The sequence below is a fragment of the Gossypium hirsutum genome, chromosome D11 (assembly GCF_007990345.1).
Source record: "Gossypium hirsutum isolate 1008001.06 chromosome D11, Gossypium_hirsutum_v2.1, whole genome shotgun sequence".
Lineage (NCBI taxonomy): Eukaryota > Viridiplantae > Streptophyta > Magnoliopsida > Malvales > Malvaceae > Gossypium > Gossypium hirsutum.
Window position 1 is genome coordinate 69,311,201 of NC_053447.1, and position 14,813 is coordinate 69,326,013.

A 14,813-nucleotide genomic window follows, 5' to 3' on the forward strand; every position below is an offset into this window, starting at 1 on the left:
TCAAAATTTATGGATCTAGGTGATGTCATAAAATTCACTTAACGTATATTGTGTACTTTTAATGAATCAAATATAAATTCCTAAATTTATTAACTAAAATAAAAATATTTAAATCTATGATATTTAAAATAACAAAAAAAAATCGAATTGAATCCAATAATACAAAAATATATTTTTTTTAACTATGCATTATCATCCTTCATCAAATCCAATCTAGGGGTGTAATTGAGTTGAGCAGAGCTCGAATATTGTCAAGTTCTAGTTAGAGCTCAACTCGAAATTCAAAACTTGATATTCAACTTAAACTTAATTGAACATCTATTATTAAGTCTAAACATAGCTCGAGATACAATTGAACTACTCAAGCTCAATTAAATTTGTTTATCAATTGCTAATTGAGTCTTAGCTCAGCTAGTATCAGTGTTGTCGCCAGTGCAGGAAGATTTAAGGGTTGGGGAGGGGCTATAGATAGTTCTAGGCATTGTATTAAAAAACAAAGATTAAGAATCGTGATGTTACACTCATATGAAAGGAAGTAAATGAAAAAAAAAAGTGTTTATCAATTTTTGTACTCAAGCTTGACTAAGCTTGTATGTATTCAAGCTCAAACTTAAATTCAACTCGATAATTAAATATTAATACAAAAATATTTAAAATATATGATAAAATAAAAAGTTTGATAAAATTTACAAACTGTTCGAGATAAATATTACTAAACTTGAATTCGAGTTAATGAATAGCTTGAGCTGTTAAATCGATTTTAATCCATTTTTAATCAAAGCTTTTAAAAAGTATCCAAAGAAAAAATAGCCGTTAAGCAAGTGCATAAACAAAGTAGGCCCTCACAAACGGTCACTTAATACACAATTTTAATGTTACAAAAATTATCCGTTATTCCGCCATGGCTGCTTCCTTATATAATCTTCATCATCCAAATCCGACCCATCATTCAAAATCATCAAAATTCAATCAGATCACAACAATGGGTATTCACTTGAACACAATCCCGCAATCCACAATCACAAAATCCCATTACCACACCCACAAAATCTTCCTCTTTTGCAATTACATCCTCCTTTCCGCCGCTTCCAGCTGCATCTTCCTAACCCTCGCCCTCCGCCTCTGTCCTTCCCTCTCCGGCCTCTTCTTAATCCTCCTCCACGTCATAACCATCGCCGGAGCAATCTCCGGTTGCGCAGCTGCTTCTTCGGGTACAAACGGATGGTACGCCACACACATGGTGGCAACGGTGCTGACGGCCATATTTCAAGGGTCAGTTTCAGTGCTGATATTCACTAAGACAAGTGATTTTATGGGGTATTTGAGATCTTACGTAAGGGAAGAAGATGGTGAGGTGATATTGAAACTGGCTGGTGGGTTGTGTGCGGTGATTTTTGTGCTTGAATGGGTGGTGATGACATTGGCTTTTTTCTTGAAGTATTATGATTATGTGGAAGGTGGTGATGAGAATGGGGTTTGTATGAAGAGTAGTGCTAAAGTGTATCAAGATGAGGATCTGAAGGATTGGCCATGGCCTTTTCAAGTTTAAAATTTATGTATAATAGAACAAATGTGTGTATGTATATATCTATATGGCTTATATATAGATATGGGTTGGGATTTGGGGGAGATGATGAGGGTTTTGGGTTTGTGGCCATGGAAGCTCAAACTTGTGTTATTTTTTAAATTCAATTATTATTTAATTGTTTCACTTTGTTTTCTTTCTTGGGATTCCTAGCTGAGAATTGAGATGCTAATTATTTTTTATTTAGTTTTTATGTGATAATGGCTCAAAAGTTTGCTCGAAACTTGAAATATTTTAACAAGAATATTAAGATTAAAAATTGAGATTCGAAAAAAGAAATTCATTTAAAATATGATTTGAGCTAGGATTCAAGCATTTAAAGTCGAAGCTTGACCTTTTCCGTTTTCAAATTTTGTACTATATTATTCTTTATATATGAAATATTTCTAACACATAAAAATGAAATTTATAGTAATAAATAATACTATAATGCAAATATATTTAAAAGATTTAACATTTTTTAAATAATGAAAGAATGTTTCACTTGCATTCAAGGTATCAAGTAAAGTTGACCAAGCTTACAATTTAAACATTTTGATATCCATCGATAAGTATTGAGTGCAATGATAAAATGCATTTTACTCCGAATGAGATTACTTAAGATTGAATTTAAGAACAACATTATTAATAGAGATAATCACATAAAAAATACCAAACCAAAAAAAATGTTTCACCATTTCCCAAATAACAAACAAAACCTAATTTCAAAGATAACGCTACTACTCCCTTCTTTTTAAAGTATACATCTTTTTAAATCTATCCCCCAACGATATTATTTCTAAATTTTAAATTTTAATTGATTCTCTCTCGACTAGTTCCCCAACATTACTTTAAAAACTTGCATGCAATATTACTTGAATTCAATATGACTTACCGCTAAACCCATCACCCAACACTAAGCCGTGCTTTTAAAATGCAACAGATTTTGGTTTTACCAAAAATAAAAACCTCAAGCTAGAAAGACCTAACTATCGAAAATATATGAAAACCACAGATGAAATGATAATAAAGTTTTTTTTTTTTTCCATTTCAGCATTGGATTGGAACAACCCAGATAATAACAAAAAGATAAAAGAAAATTATTTTTTTTAATCAAAATGTGATGTTTTTCTACTCCATCGGTGACCCATGCAAATGATACAAGACAACCTATCTACAATGTTAAACGTAGGAAAAAAGCACATAAATGTACAAGTACTAACAAAAAGAAGTCCCCGATTTCAAAAGGACAATATGACCAAATTATACATACAACAATACAAAAGCACATAAGAAATTCAGTGCCCCCCATGTAATTAAAAGAAAAAAAGGGTTACAACAAATTATTTATCATTGCAGAATGGTCACAATGCAGCCTATCCTTCCCCAATTTCATTTGCTAGTTCCCACTTTAAACCCTTAAAGCTTTTTCTCCAAATCCATTGTTTGTTTGTTTTTGTTTTTGTTCTTTGCTACAACCCTAGAAATAACATAATATGAATACAAGCAAGCTCAAGGGTTTTTGGACCTACACAAGTATAAACTATATACAATTCACATAACATAAAAACATACCCCCCATCTTCTCCATTATCACAGCACGGCTGTCTGCGATGTGTCACAGCTACTTTTAGATAGAAAAGAGAAGTGGGATATCTTTTGGCAATCCTCTAAAGCTCTATGCCATGGGAATCAGATGAATTGTCCATCTAGGCAGGTTGGGTTGGGTGTGTGGTCGATGGAATTATCGACGCTGCTGGCACATTAGGCAAATGGTGGCTGACTTGACGTTTGCAAAGGTGCAATATTCGCAGGACCAATGGCCGGAGTCGTCAATGTTTCTGCTAGAGCTGCTGGGTCTAGAGGTTGAACCTTTGCCCTTTCCGCTTCTTCCCCTACTGCTACCGCCTCCTAAGCCCTTTGAATTCCCCATCCTGCTGCAGGCTCCACGGGAGTCCACATCCGATAAACCATTTTCTAAAGCTCGAACTAAGTTCTCAAAGTAGTTCCGGGTCACACTGTCACAAAGTTCATACAAGTAACTAATTTAGAAAGCAAGCCAATTCTCTAAAAAGATTTAATTGAAAGATAAACATCTCTTTCTCCAGTATATTTTCATGATAAGATGATGACATTCTACTTCATACTGAGTTTCATAAGGAATCTACATTGGTTAATATATATTTTAAACAAAAATTACCTTGTCAATCCAGCAAGTTTTGTCCGAAACTCGTTAAAGTCTTTTGATGGGCCATCTGCATTGAGATAAACCTGCAGCTCCTTCTCTGCACATTGATGAAGTCGTTCTAACCCAGACTCAGCCTCACCTGCAAGACAGTAACAAGCATGAGTAATGCAAAACCAATGATGGAAGGCACAAAGCGCAGTTTTGGTGCTATAACTCTTACATTGCCCAAGGCGAAAGGCACTAAAAGGCACCAACATGCAATATTTGTGGATTTTTTGTGTATCCACATATATAAATAATATACGCTTAAAGATATATAATCATAACATGCAATTTTTTCCCCCTTTTTGTTGTCCATAGGTTTGATTTCCTTATGGTTCTATGTCTATTGTCAAGAACTCATACTGAGACGTAGAGACTTACTTACTAGTTAAAAAGAAAAAGTGTGCTTTTTAGCACTGCCATACAAAAAAGTGCGCCACAGCAAGCGCCTGGTCAAATATGCCTTGTTTGAAAAGGTCTGAACTGCTTTTGTTCAAGGCACAATGCAAAGGCACACACCTTGACAACACTGGTGCAAATTGCAAGTAGCAAATAGAACAGAAATATAAAGCTATAGATTATAAATGGAGAGTTGTTGCCTTGCAAGTATTCAAAGAACTGTCTTTTAGCATGTTCATGTTCCGGCAAATAATATCCATAGGCATATGTCCATTTGAGAACTCTCCTACATTCTACTATCTGCACAATTAAAGTAGCAGTAATGAGCTCAAGTAGCAAGGAGCTAAGAGCCAAGTGAATTACAGAAATTACCTGTAGCCATGCCTCAGTGATGAATTTCAACTGTGACTCAGGTTGGCACTGTATGTCACTCAGCTTCTCAAGCTGCAATTGATACATATTCCCCGTAAACTAAAAAACAAATGAAGTTTGAAGCAGGACAGATAAAGCGCTATCAAGTTGGGAGGGAACAGAACTATTAATCTTTCTCTCATCAACCCTCTTCTTTTCTTAAATATCTTCATTTTATTATTACTACTATTACTTGGTATGTTTGTGGTTTTCAGGAAATTTTCACTTTAACCCATGAAATGCTTCAACATTAACAGAAAGATTATCCCAATAAATTTCCCATCAGGTACAGTGGTCTTTAGAATTTGGTATTTGATGAGTGCTATTGCCACAACTTGGAGATCCAACAAAATTAATGGATGAAAAGAACATGTAAAAGTCATGAGAAAAATTTGGAAGAATCAAATTAATAAAGAAAAAGAATCTGTAAATGTCATGAACCAGCAATAATTAATTATAGTTATCCAATGTTTCTGATAGCCTTCAAGAACCATCTCCCTGACATCCATGATAAATGGTACTAAGATAGTTGTCTTAACCAGCATCACTAATAGGAAGTAAAAATTTATATGGTTTAGCTTACATGTACAGACTGCATTTGCTGTAGATCTGCCAGTGCCTTTTGCCTAGACTGCATCAAGTAAAAAAGAGTTTTAGAAGTACATACCAACAAGTGTTTCTTCGTTTAAGTATATGGTGGCTATAAATCCAGGAAGTGTTCCCAGTGGACTTAAGCAGTCAAAAGAAAGAAGTCAATAATGCATTACGTGCATTCAAGCTCATATATGGTTGGCTGTGCCAAGAGCTAATTAATCAAGTAATTCTCACCTAAACAAATGAGCACAAACAAAGCAAAGATAACTGCACATGCACAATGATGCGCATGTTTTCTCAAGCCATTTGTTTGCGCTAAACTGAAAAATCTCCAAAAAGTACACGACATGACTTCAAGAAGTCATACATAACTGAGAAAATTATCACCTTCAAGCTGATTGTAAGATTTTCTTCAACCTACCAGTCTTTATCTTTTTAATAACTATTTCTATCAAAAAGAATACCATCTAAATTCCTTCCAATAACTGTCCCCAATTCCATGACCTCAAAACTACTAAAATTTCTCCACACTAATTCTATTTTTACCAACATGCCTCTCAACCCAAAGAAGCCCCCTTGAGAACAAGTTCATCTCAGCCCAGTTCATCCTACGGTCCTTTTTAGAATAGTATAGCCAAAAAATATTTAACAGGTACAATAGAGCTTTAGTGAGGTTTTAGAATGGGATATTCCTAGCAGTTAAACACCAGACTAGCGAGCTTAACATTTGTATAATCATGTCAATCCATTTGACACAAAAACATCCATGTCTTATGCAGGTTGACCTGCTTCACATGTATACGACACATTTTTACACGCATAATTAACAGTATTAACAGCATAATTTGTGTGATTCAACATATCTAGCCCATTATAAAATTAAAATGGAAAAATACAAAAATAATCTTTGGTTCAGCTCACTGGTCAAACTTGCATCTCAGCCCTTTTAAAGGCCCAAAAGACAATCAGACTTCACAATGGACCCACCTGGGGGGGGGGAAAGGTTTGTAATGCTTAATTCACGATAGAATTTAGTAACATGAACTTAAAGGACTATAAGCTAGAAGAATCTTTGTTATGCCAACTGGTTATTCAAATTCAATAACGGTGACCAGCATCATGTCATCTTTCACTATAAACCTCACAAGTAAAACATACCGATTGGTTGGTTGCCCATCGTTCATAATAGTGTGTATATCTCTCTAGAGAATTTTTAGCCATCTCTCTTCGTTTCTCCGCCTCATCATACTGTAAATAAATACCATGAATCAGAAACACAACTGGACAGTTAAATAATTACACAAAATGACTAATGATAAGCCCCCGGAAATGTGGACTGCCAAAGGAAAGCATTAGTTCCATACCACACCATCTTGCTTTGCTGTCTCATAACGGTTGCAAGCATAAAAACCACCAGTTCTCTCACCATGCTCAGACCATGAACCAAGGCAAAGCCTGCATATATCTATGGTCAACTGACAGCAATTCTTATAGAAAAAAGAGAAACAACACACTACGCATACAAAAAGAAGAGATCAATTTGTTTTTGAGACAAAATCTTCAGTCCAGCCCTCATTTACCAAAAACACTCACACTTATTCAGTACACCATAAAGCTAAACAAACAATAGGAAAACTAGGATTAAGACAAATGAATAGGAGAATTATTTATTTTGCTTTTCAATAATAAAAAAACATACACAGTAGAGGTGTAAGAGTTCCACCAAAATACAAACAATGCATATGTAAGCAGAAGCAAGCTCACCAGCAAAATTCAAATTTACAAGGTGGTGTGCATGTAATATGCATACACCCCTGGTTCTTCTCAATTGGGCGCTTGCATTTTGGACAAGGCTTAGAATTAGCCAATATCCTGAAAGATTAAGATAGGCATGGTGATTGAGAAACAGACCATGAAGACAAAATAGCATAGCATGATATGATATTGCAGAATTTTATTATTCACCATCAGGTTCTGTATATATATTCACCTTCAGGTCCATTGGTAGAAGGGGAAAAAAATGAAACAACATTCATTTTGTTCACTTCAAACATTAACATATTCCAAAGAAAGATAAATGGTAAATGATTTAAAATATAAAATTGACATTAGTGTAGATGTACAAGGGAACACTTATTTCACTACTCCATGTAGTAGCAAAATTAGTTCATAGAGCATAAATGAGAAACCTAGACCCATCATTACCATTTTCACAGCCCTCTAACGTATCATATGACCCCCCCCCCTTTTGAAATCCAACACAGCCTCAATCCCTTCCTCTATTTCTAAGGTTCAAAATCATGATTTATGGTTGGAAGGACTGAATCTAGACAAGCTTTCCCCATAGCCCCAGTGACTATCTAGAATAAGTGATCTTCAGATAATGAAGCATTCTACATGCATACTGCTAGATTTCTAGATGCAAAACTCCTGGCTCACTTAGCACATGTAGTGGGGAGAGTAACCAAATTTCTCCTTTTACTTGTACCAATACAGCACCAATTTAACCTCTCTCGTCAGAATGAATTAAACAACCTCACTGTATTGGAATAAATCTAATTACTTCATCCCTACCAATTCATATTTTCAGACTCTGCACTATTTTTCAGTATCCACTTGGCGACAGTGCCACAATCAACAGGACGATGAGCTTCCTCAGCACACTGCAAGGTCAAATACACATTATGGGTCACAATTCATTTTAGCAATTTTGAAAGTGAAATAGAATTAAGCCAAAACCCATATGCATGAATTATTGGAAGTAAAATAAAGTATAACCAAAAAGGCCGCGAAAGAATCTTACATTCCAACAAAAGCTATATGAGCAGTGACAAGTAACATCATAACTTCCACTGCCCAAAATAAATTCCACAGCATAATCACACCCTGGTGCAGGACACCATTTGGTCTACAAAATAACACAAGAAAAAATAGAAAATGGTTTACAATACCAAAGAGGTGAAAATGAAATGATGAAAAGGAATATAACTAGTTATTATACAATTCATTTTTTATTCCAAACATTTATAGCAAACGTCAAAAACCATTGGGAAAAAGAACTTTAAATCCAACAAGTCAGAACACATACTTCTCAAGGTAAATAAGCCAAAGCACATACTATATGATATGAAAGTGGTTACTATCTTTTTAAGCAAAACTGTCAAAGAGTAGAAAAGATTTTCAAATCATCCCCAAGTAAATACTAACCATAAAACATAATCCACAACCTTACAACTCCAATACCATTGCAGTGGCACCCCCATCCTTCAACCCAAAATAAAAATATTATAAAAATATAAAAGGATATAACTTTTAAAATCTCATGTAAATTTAACAAGTGGAGCAAAAATAAATGCATACGTTAAATGTTGCGCATGTACAATTGACCAATTAGTCAAGCTGTCTTAAGTATTATTACCTTTCTATTGTCTTCAACATAAGATCTAATGAAATAACGGAAGTACTTCTGTCTGTCTTCTACAGAAGCCAATGCATTTACCATATCTTGACCAACAACAGCAGCACAGGATGGATCAGGACACCGCAACATCAAACATCCAGGACCATCATTGATGGCTGTACTAATATAACCTAAGCAAGAAAACATAAGAGTATGTATAAGAAATTTTCACAAGAAAATACAAAACAGTTGGTAAACACTCAAAACTCCAAATAGTTACATGTAGACTCTCAGACAGAAAAATCATTAAGATGAAGATCACTTCCATTGACAAGTTGACAAGATACAGCTGAAAGATCTGAAGTACAGCTAGGTTGGCAATTGAGCTTAAAAACATACAACTAAAGTACAATGTGAATAATCATGTAAAAAATAACTTTTACATGTACAAGGGCAATGTTTAGCTGCTTTGATTGTTCCAAAATATGGATTATTCATCATTATTAGGATAAATGGTACAAATAAAGAATTATTCTCAGACCATTAGCCCTTTACCACTGCAAAGCCAGCTTAACGTGTGCAACCATTGCTTTGACCAAAATTTTTTTTTCCAAAATCTGACCCAGAATTCTTGAAACAACTCTGAAACTAAAAAACATAAGGAGTGCCAGGATCAAAACAGACCTGCCCAGCAAGATTTACAAAAAGGATGACCACATGCAGCAGCGTGCAGCCTATCATAAGAATAGTTTTCGAAACATATCCCACAAGTCATCTGCCAGAAGACAAAATATGAAGAAAAATAAAAGGTATAAGCTGTCAAAGAGCACAAGAGCAAACAAGCACAGGAAATTGTCACTCAAAAATAAAAATGTGAAAATTCTCAGTTGAGTGTTCCGCCACTCACTTCTCTACCATCAGGAAATGGAACTACAGGCTTCTCCAATAAGCCAACAGACCTGCGAACCTTTTCCTCATCTGCAAACCATTCATCATGTACTTTACTAACGCTCCTGTAAATCCAAAATAAAAATAAATAATTTAGATCACGGCATACAAATACAGCATTGCCAAGAGAGTGCAAAATAGATTCATATTGAACAAAGCAGTTAAAGTCCATTAAAAATAAATTGTAAAAAAGTATTAAAAAACTCTAGGAAATTTGAAAAGGAACAAAAGTAAAGAGATTTTAGATAACGGAATTTAAACCAATCGAGACCACTCACCAACTATAGTACCGTAACAGGACGCTTGCTTCAACCTTTGAGATGGAAAGCACGGTGGATATCCTCATGATATCATCCTCTTGATGCTGACGAATATCTACTTCACTTAAAATGGTATAATTTTGCTAAGACAAAAGAGACATCGGTTTAGGACAAACTGGTTTGAGAAGAAAATAAATAAATAATTAACAAATCAAGGGCCCAAAAACCACAAAATTTGTGTGCACAAGGATGAGAAAAGTTGTGAGCTTGTATGGTGGACAACAGTGTTATAACAAAGGAACTGAATGCATGCCATGCAAGTTCAAAGCAGAAACTATAGCCTTTGTAGGACATAATTGTAAAATTGACCAAGTGAAGATGTTTCAATTTCAGACATTAAATAGGGCTGTAAGTAGTAACATTGCAGCCATTAGAAAAAGGGTAGGTTTTTCTAACATTCACCATGGACTCTTAACTTAAGCAAGCTTAGTGCTGCACATGGTCCAATGGTTCCAGATCAAGTAAAAGCTTTGATTGCAAAAGCAAAGAATAGTTGAATTCCTTTCACAGCTGAAGCCTCCTTTCTAGTTTTCAGGGTGCAATGACACTACTTGATTTAAACCAAATCCACCAATGAACCAAAAAGTTTCAAAATCCTTGCGTATCTTGTCAAATTTAGAAAAACAAGACAAAACCAAAATCAAGCATGCTGTTGATAGCCAAAGCTTTGAAAGCACTATCTCATCAAAATACTACATTTTGTTTAAAAAGATGCTATCTATGCAAACCTTATTCTTGCATTCAAGGGCAATTCACAAAATCATACGTACACCCAAAAAAATTATTACAATTAGGAAAGTTCAAATTAGCACGAAATAATTATATGCTAGAATTTGCCATTCTCACCTTGTATGCGAAGAAAAAATAGATTTTATATATATTTAGTATTTTGAAACATGATGGCATTTTTTTTAAATAAGTGATAAATTTGTTAAAAAAGAGTGGACAATTTACTTTTTTATTCTTTTTTTGAGGATAATAAGTTACATGGATAATAATAGACAATTTACTTAAGCACAAAAAATAAGCAACTATTTTTAGAAATAAGGCTTTTATAAAAAAAAATTACATAAAAAGTAAAAACATATAATATTTTTTTAACTGATGATTTTATTCGTTGTTTTGCACTTCCACATTCACCATTTCAGTTGGTCATTTACCTCGTCATACCAAACTAAATAGTATAGATTTGACAAACATCCTAACAAAAACCAACCGACATCATCAAATAACAACATAATACTCAAAAATAACACTAATAAAATCACGGTAAAAAATAGCTCTAATTTCTTTTTTTTCTAAATGAAAAATCAAAGCAAAAAATAAAGCAAAATCGAACAAATTACCTGGTGTCGATGAGAGATAAGATCATCGGAATCATCAGAATCATTATCGATGAACTCATAATCAGCAACATCGGCATCTGAATCATCATAAACAGCCATAGCTCCGGCATCATCTTCACCGCCACTATAGAAATCATCTTCTCCAGATTCGTTGTTAGCTTCGTGCATATCGAAGTCATCCTCCGATTCCATTCTTCACCTGCGTTTTCCTTTTTCCTAAAATTATCAATACATATATAAAAAGCAATAACAAAATTAATCAGTAAATTAAATATTAAAAAATTCAGAAATTTAAAAAAAATAGAAAAAAAATACAAACCCTAGAGAGAAGAATCAGACGGTGAGAAATCAATGGCCGATGATGAAGTGAAGAGAGCAGAAATGGATTGCGGCGCAGCTAAAGAAAAAGAAAGAGAAGGTGAGAGAAAAAGAAAGAGACAGAAATAAATAAAAAGTCCAAATAAGTAAATATGGTTAATTCATTCAATTTAGCATTTTTGATGGAGCAAATATGAAAAAGAAAGTGTATTTATTGACTGAATAGTTTTAGATTTTAAGAGGAAGGTGTTTGTACTGTGCTGTAACACTGCTAATAAACTACAATTGTTCACCTACATCGTGAAATTTCTTCTTCTTCTTTTTAATAAATAATGTATTTAATAATTTAACCAGAAAAAAAAAAGTGAAATTTTATATTAATTTTTTTAATATAAATTTTCTGACTTCACTCTTTTAAGTATTATCTAAATTACTCACTTGATTAGATTTTTTTTTTTAACGGAAGGTGACTTTGTGTAATGGTTATCGTTTCATTGCTAGTTGGGTCATTTTGTTGACAAAATTTTTAATTGGATTTTACCATTTATAATGAGGTCCAGATAAGAAATCTATCTGGATTTTGTTATTTGTGAATAGCCAAATTTATTAATGACAGTGAGTGTTAGGAATGGCGATTCTAGTGGCTTAAGTAGTGTTCGTTGTTTGAAAAAAATGTTAAACCTTAATAGAGTGGGACACATGGTAGGCTGTCTAATGGTACGAAGGTGACCCTTCATGGGCCGCTCAAAGAATTAGCCTACAGGTGGTTCACAATTCACTCCTCGTTAAGGCCACCTGAGCTTAATCGTTTTGTATAATCTCAAGAACAGAAGTATCAGAACAAGACAAGTCATAACACAGGTGGGATCACACAATATGTACCATGGAAATAACCAACATGAAACTATACTAACATCCAATTAGCCCACACAACTATGCAGGACATTGTACAGACCACCACACAACACTAAGAGACGAGGGCCAACCATTATATAAGTTTAGGTACACTAAGGAACATGGATTCTCCTCCCTCCATCATCACTAACACCTTCTTCTCCTCCTTCCTTCCTTTTCCTTCTCCTCAAGAGAACATTCTCTTCTCTCATCCTCCTACTGTTGGCTCTCCACCTTACATAGGTGAACTGATACTCCTTCTGCCATCATGACCTCCTTGTTGGTAAATCGTATCAACAAAAACAAATATCGAGAGAGAAACTACTCTAAATGGCCTTCACCATAAATTTGTTATACTCGAGAAGCAAGATGATAATAAATTCTCTTGAGATGATAATCAAGCAGTACGTTAAGAGGTTTTAAATGAAATAAAGTATGTTAAAGTAAAAAAAAACATTTACCATGAGGGAAAATACGAAAAAGGGCTTGAAATTGAGTAAACATATTGAACATAAGAGCCTAGCGAAACCTATTTTAGCATAATGGCTAGAGTCATTTTCCAAGCAACTTGACTCACATGTTCTTATCGGGTTTCTAGGGATGATGGGTGTAGTCCATGCAAATTCTCTAAGTGATAGGAGTGCAAATCATACCAACACGCAAAGGGAAGTGATACATACACGAATGGGGTGAAATTTATTAAAGTCAATTCAACAAAGCTGTCAATTTTTAAGTTTGGAAGATTAGTCGACTTGAGATGAATATTTAGATGGAATCCAGGCATTTCTGGGTTGAGATGTCTGTACAGCGTTCAAAGAGTTATCTCTTAGCTTCAAAACATACTTTGAATTACTCGATTTAGAGCCTGGGAGCTCAAGTTATGACCATTTTACTAAAGATTGTGCAAGCAAAATTTTTGGATGGGATTATTACGAGAAATTACAAGTTTCAGGCTTTAATTCGAGTTTAAGGCCTAATTTTGATTATATAAGAGCCCAATATTGTATCTATTAGGTTTTATTATTTTATTATTTATTTATTTGAATTTTAGGATATATTTAAGTATTTAAAGTTGTTTAGGAGTTTTATGTTTCTTAGTCATTAAGAAAGTTTAGTTATACTAAAACTATTTGTTTAGATTAATTAGAGTTTCATTATACTTAAGAGTTTTATTTGAATGGAATTAACTAGCTTATTCTATTCATTATTCATTAAAGGCATTGATTCATTCATTAATAATTTTCAAGTGCAATATTATTTTCTCGCAATTTTTAGATGCGGTTTTCTTCTCAATTTGCTTTAAAAAGTCATGGGAATTCATTTTTCATCCTTCAACTTGTCAATGATTATTTATTGGAGGGTTGATTAAAGTCATTAATTGAATTTGCTGGGTTTATATCTCAAAGGATTCAGTTGGACAATTATCTTCTATCCATATCCATCAGTTTATTCGATTTACCTTCCACTTGTTAATTTTTGTTTTCTTTATTTATTGTTTTGAATCTTTATTTTTTATTAAATTTGTTCTTTTAGTTTTTTTTATTCCCTTAATTTTTTAAATTTGTTTGATTTCTTTTTTCAGGTCAAATTCGAATATTTTTTCAAGTCGAACAACTTGAATACGGTCTTGGTCCTCTATCCTTATCAGGAAGTGAGTGTAATTGTTGGTTCTCAAGAAGAAGTAAGTGTTTGAAATGCGGTGTCCACCAAAGGTAACGAGATTACTGACATAATAGAGGATGATGACCAGTGATTAGGTCTATTCTTTTATCTGAACTTATTTTATGTGTGTGAATAATTATTGTTTTGGAATTATCAATGAGCAAGTAGCTCTAAGTTGGAAGAATTTTGAAGAATATTTTGTTGTCACATAAAACCAAAGTTGTAACTTTGTTGGAAACTAGGGTGAGTAGAAAGAAAGTTGATGATGTCATTAGAAAGATAGGTTTTGATCATTCATCCAGAGTAGATGCTCAAGGTTTTTCGAACAAAATTTGAGTGTTGTAGAATGTTGAACTAAAAGTGGAGATGATAGAAATTGCTAGTTAATATGTACATGTTTGTTGTAGGAAAATGGGTGAATACATATAAACTTTTCTTACGATCATTTAAGGTAGTCCAAGTGCTACCAAATGTAAACTACTTCGAGATCAACTTTCTGATCTAACACCTCAGAATGATGTTCCGTGGTTGTTTTGTGGAGATTTTAATTTTATTATATACCAGGATGAGCATAAATGAGGTACTTTCAATTGACATGGGTTAAGTCAACTATTTACTAAGTTTATTTTTATGGCAATCTACATTATCTTAGCTTTAAGGGTTCGTCTTTTACACGAGTAGAAAGGAGCATGTATGTCAATGTTTTTTTAAAGCACATAAATGTTTA

General features: G+C 33.7%; 2 protein-coding genes across 2 annotated transcripts; one reads left to right on the plus strand and one right to left on the minus strand.

The window, feature by feature from the left end:
* The first annotated feature begins 756 nt into the window (after positions 1-756).
* Positions 757-1,721, plus strand: LOC121223507 (uncharacterized). The gene has a single exon (XM_041105072.1). The coding sequence runs from the start codon at positions 902-904 to the stop codon at positions 1,547-1,549; it is 648 nt and encodes a 215-aa protein (XP_040961006.1). The 5' UTR covers positions 757-901; the 3' UTR covers positions 1,550-1,721.
* Positions 1,722-2,854: 1,133 nt separating this feature from the next.
* LOC121223508 (probable E3 ubiquitin-protein ligase ARI8) lies at positions 2,855-11,750 on the minus strand. Its single transcript, XM_041105073.1, has 16 exons — positions 11,532-11,750; positions 11,213-11,428; positions 9,825-9,949; positions 9,506-9,611; positions 9,283-9,373; positions 8,617-8,789; positions 8,002-8,106; positions 7,773-7,861; positions 6,963-7,070; positions 6,563-6,653; positions 6,357-6,446; positions 5,188-5,235; positions 4,566-4,637; positions 4,394-4,493; positions 3,765-3,891; positions 2,855-3,582 (listed from the first exon to the last, which is right to left on the minus strand). Exons 2-16 carry the CDS (start codon positions 11,402-11,404, stop codon positions 3,309-3,311), a joined length of 1,791 nt encoding a protein of 596 aa, XP_040961007.1. The 5' UTR covers positions 11,405-11,428; positions 11,532-11,750; the 3' UTR covers positions 2,855-3,308.
* Positions 11,751-14,813: the final 3,063 nt, after the last annotated feature.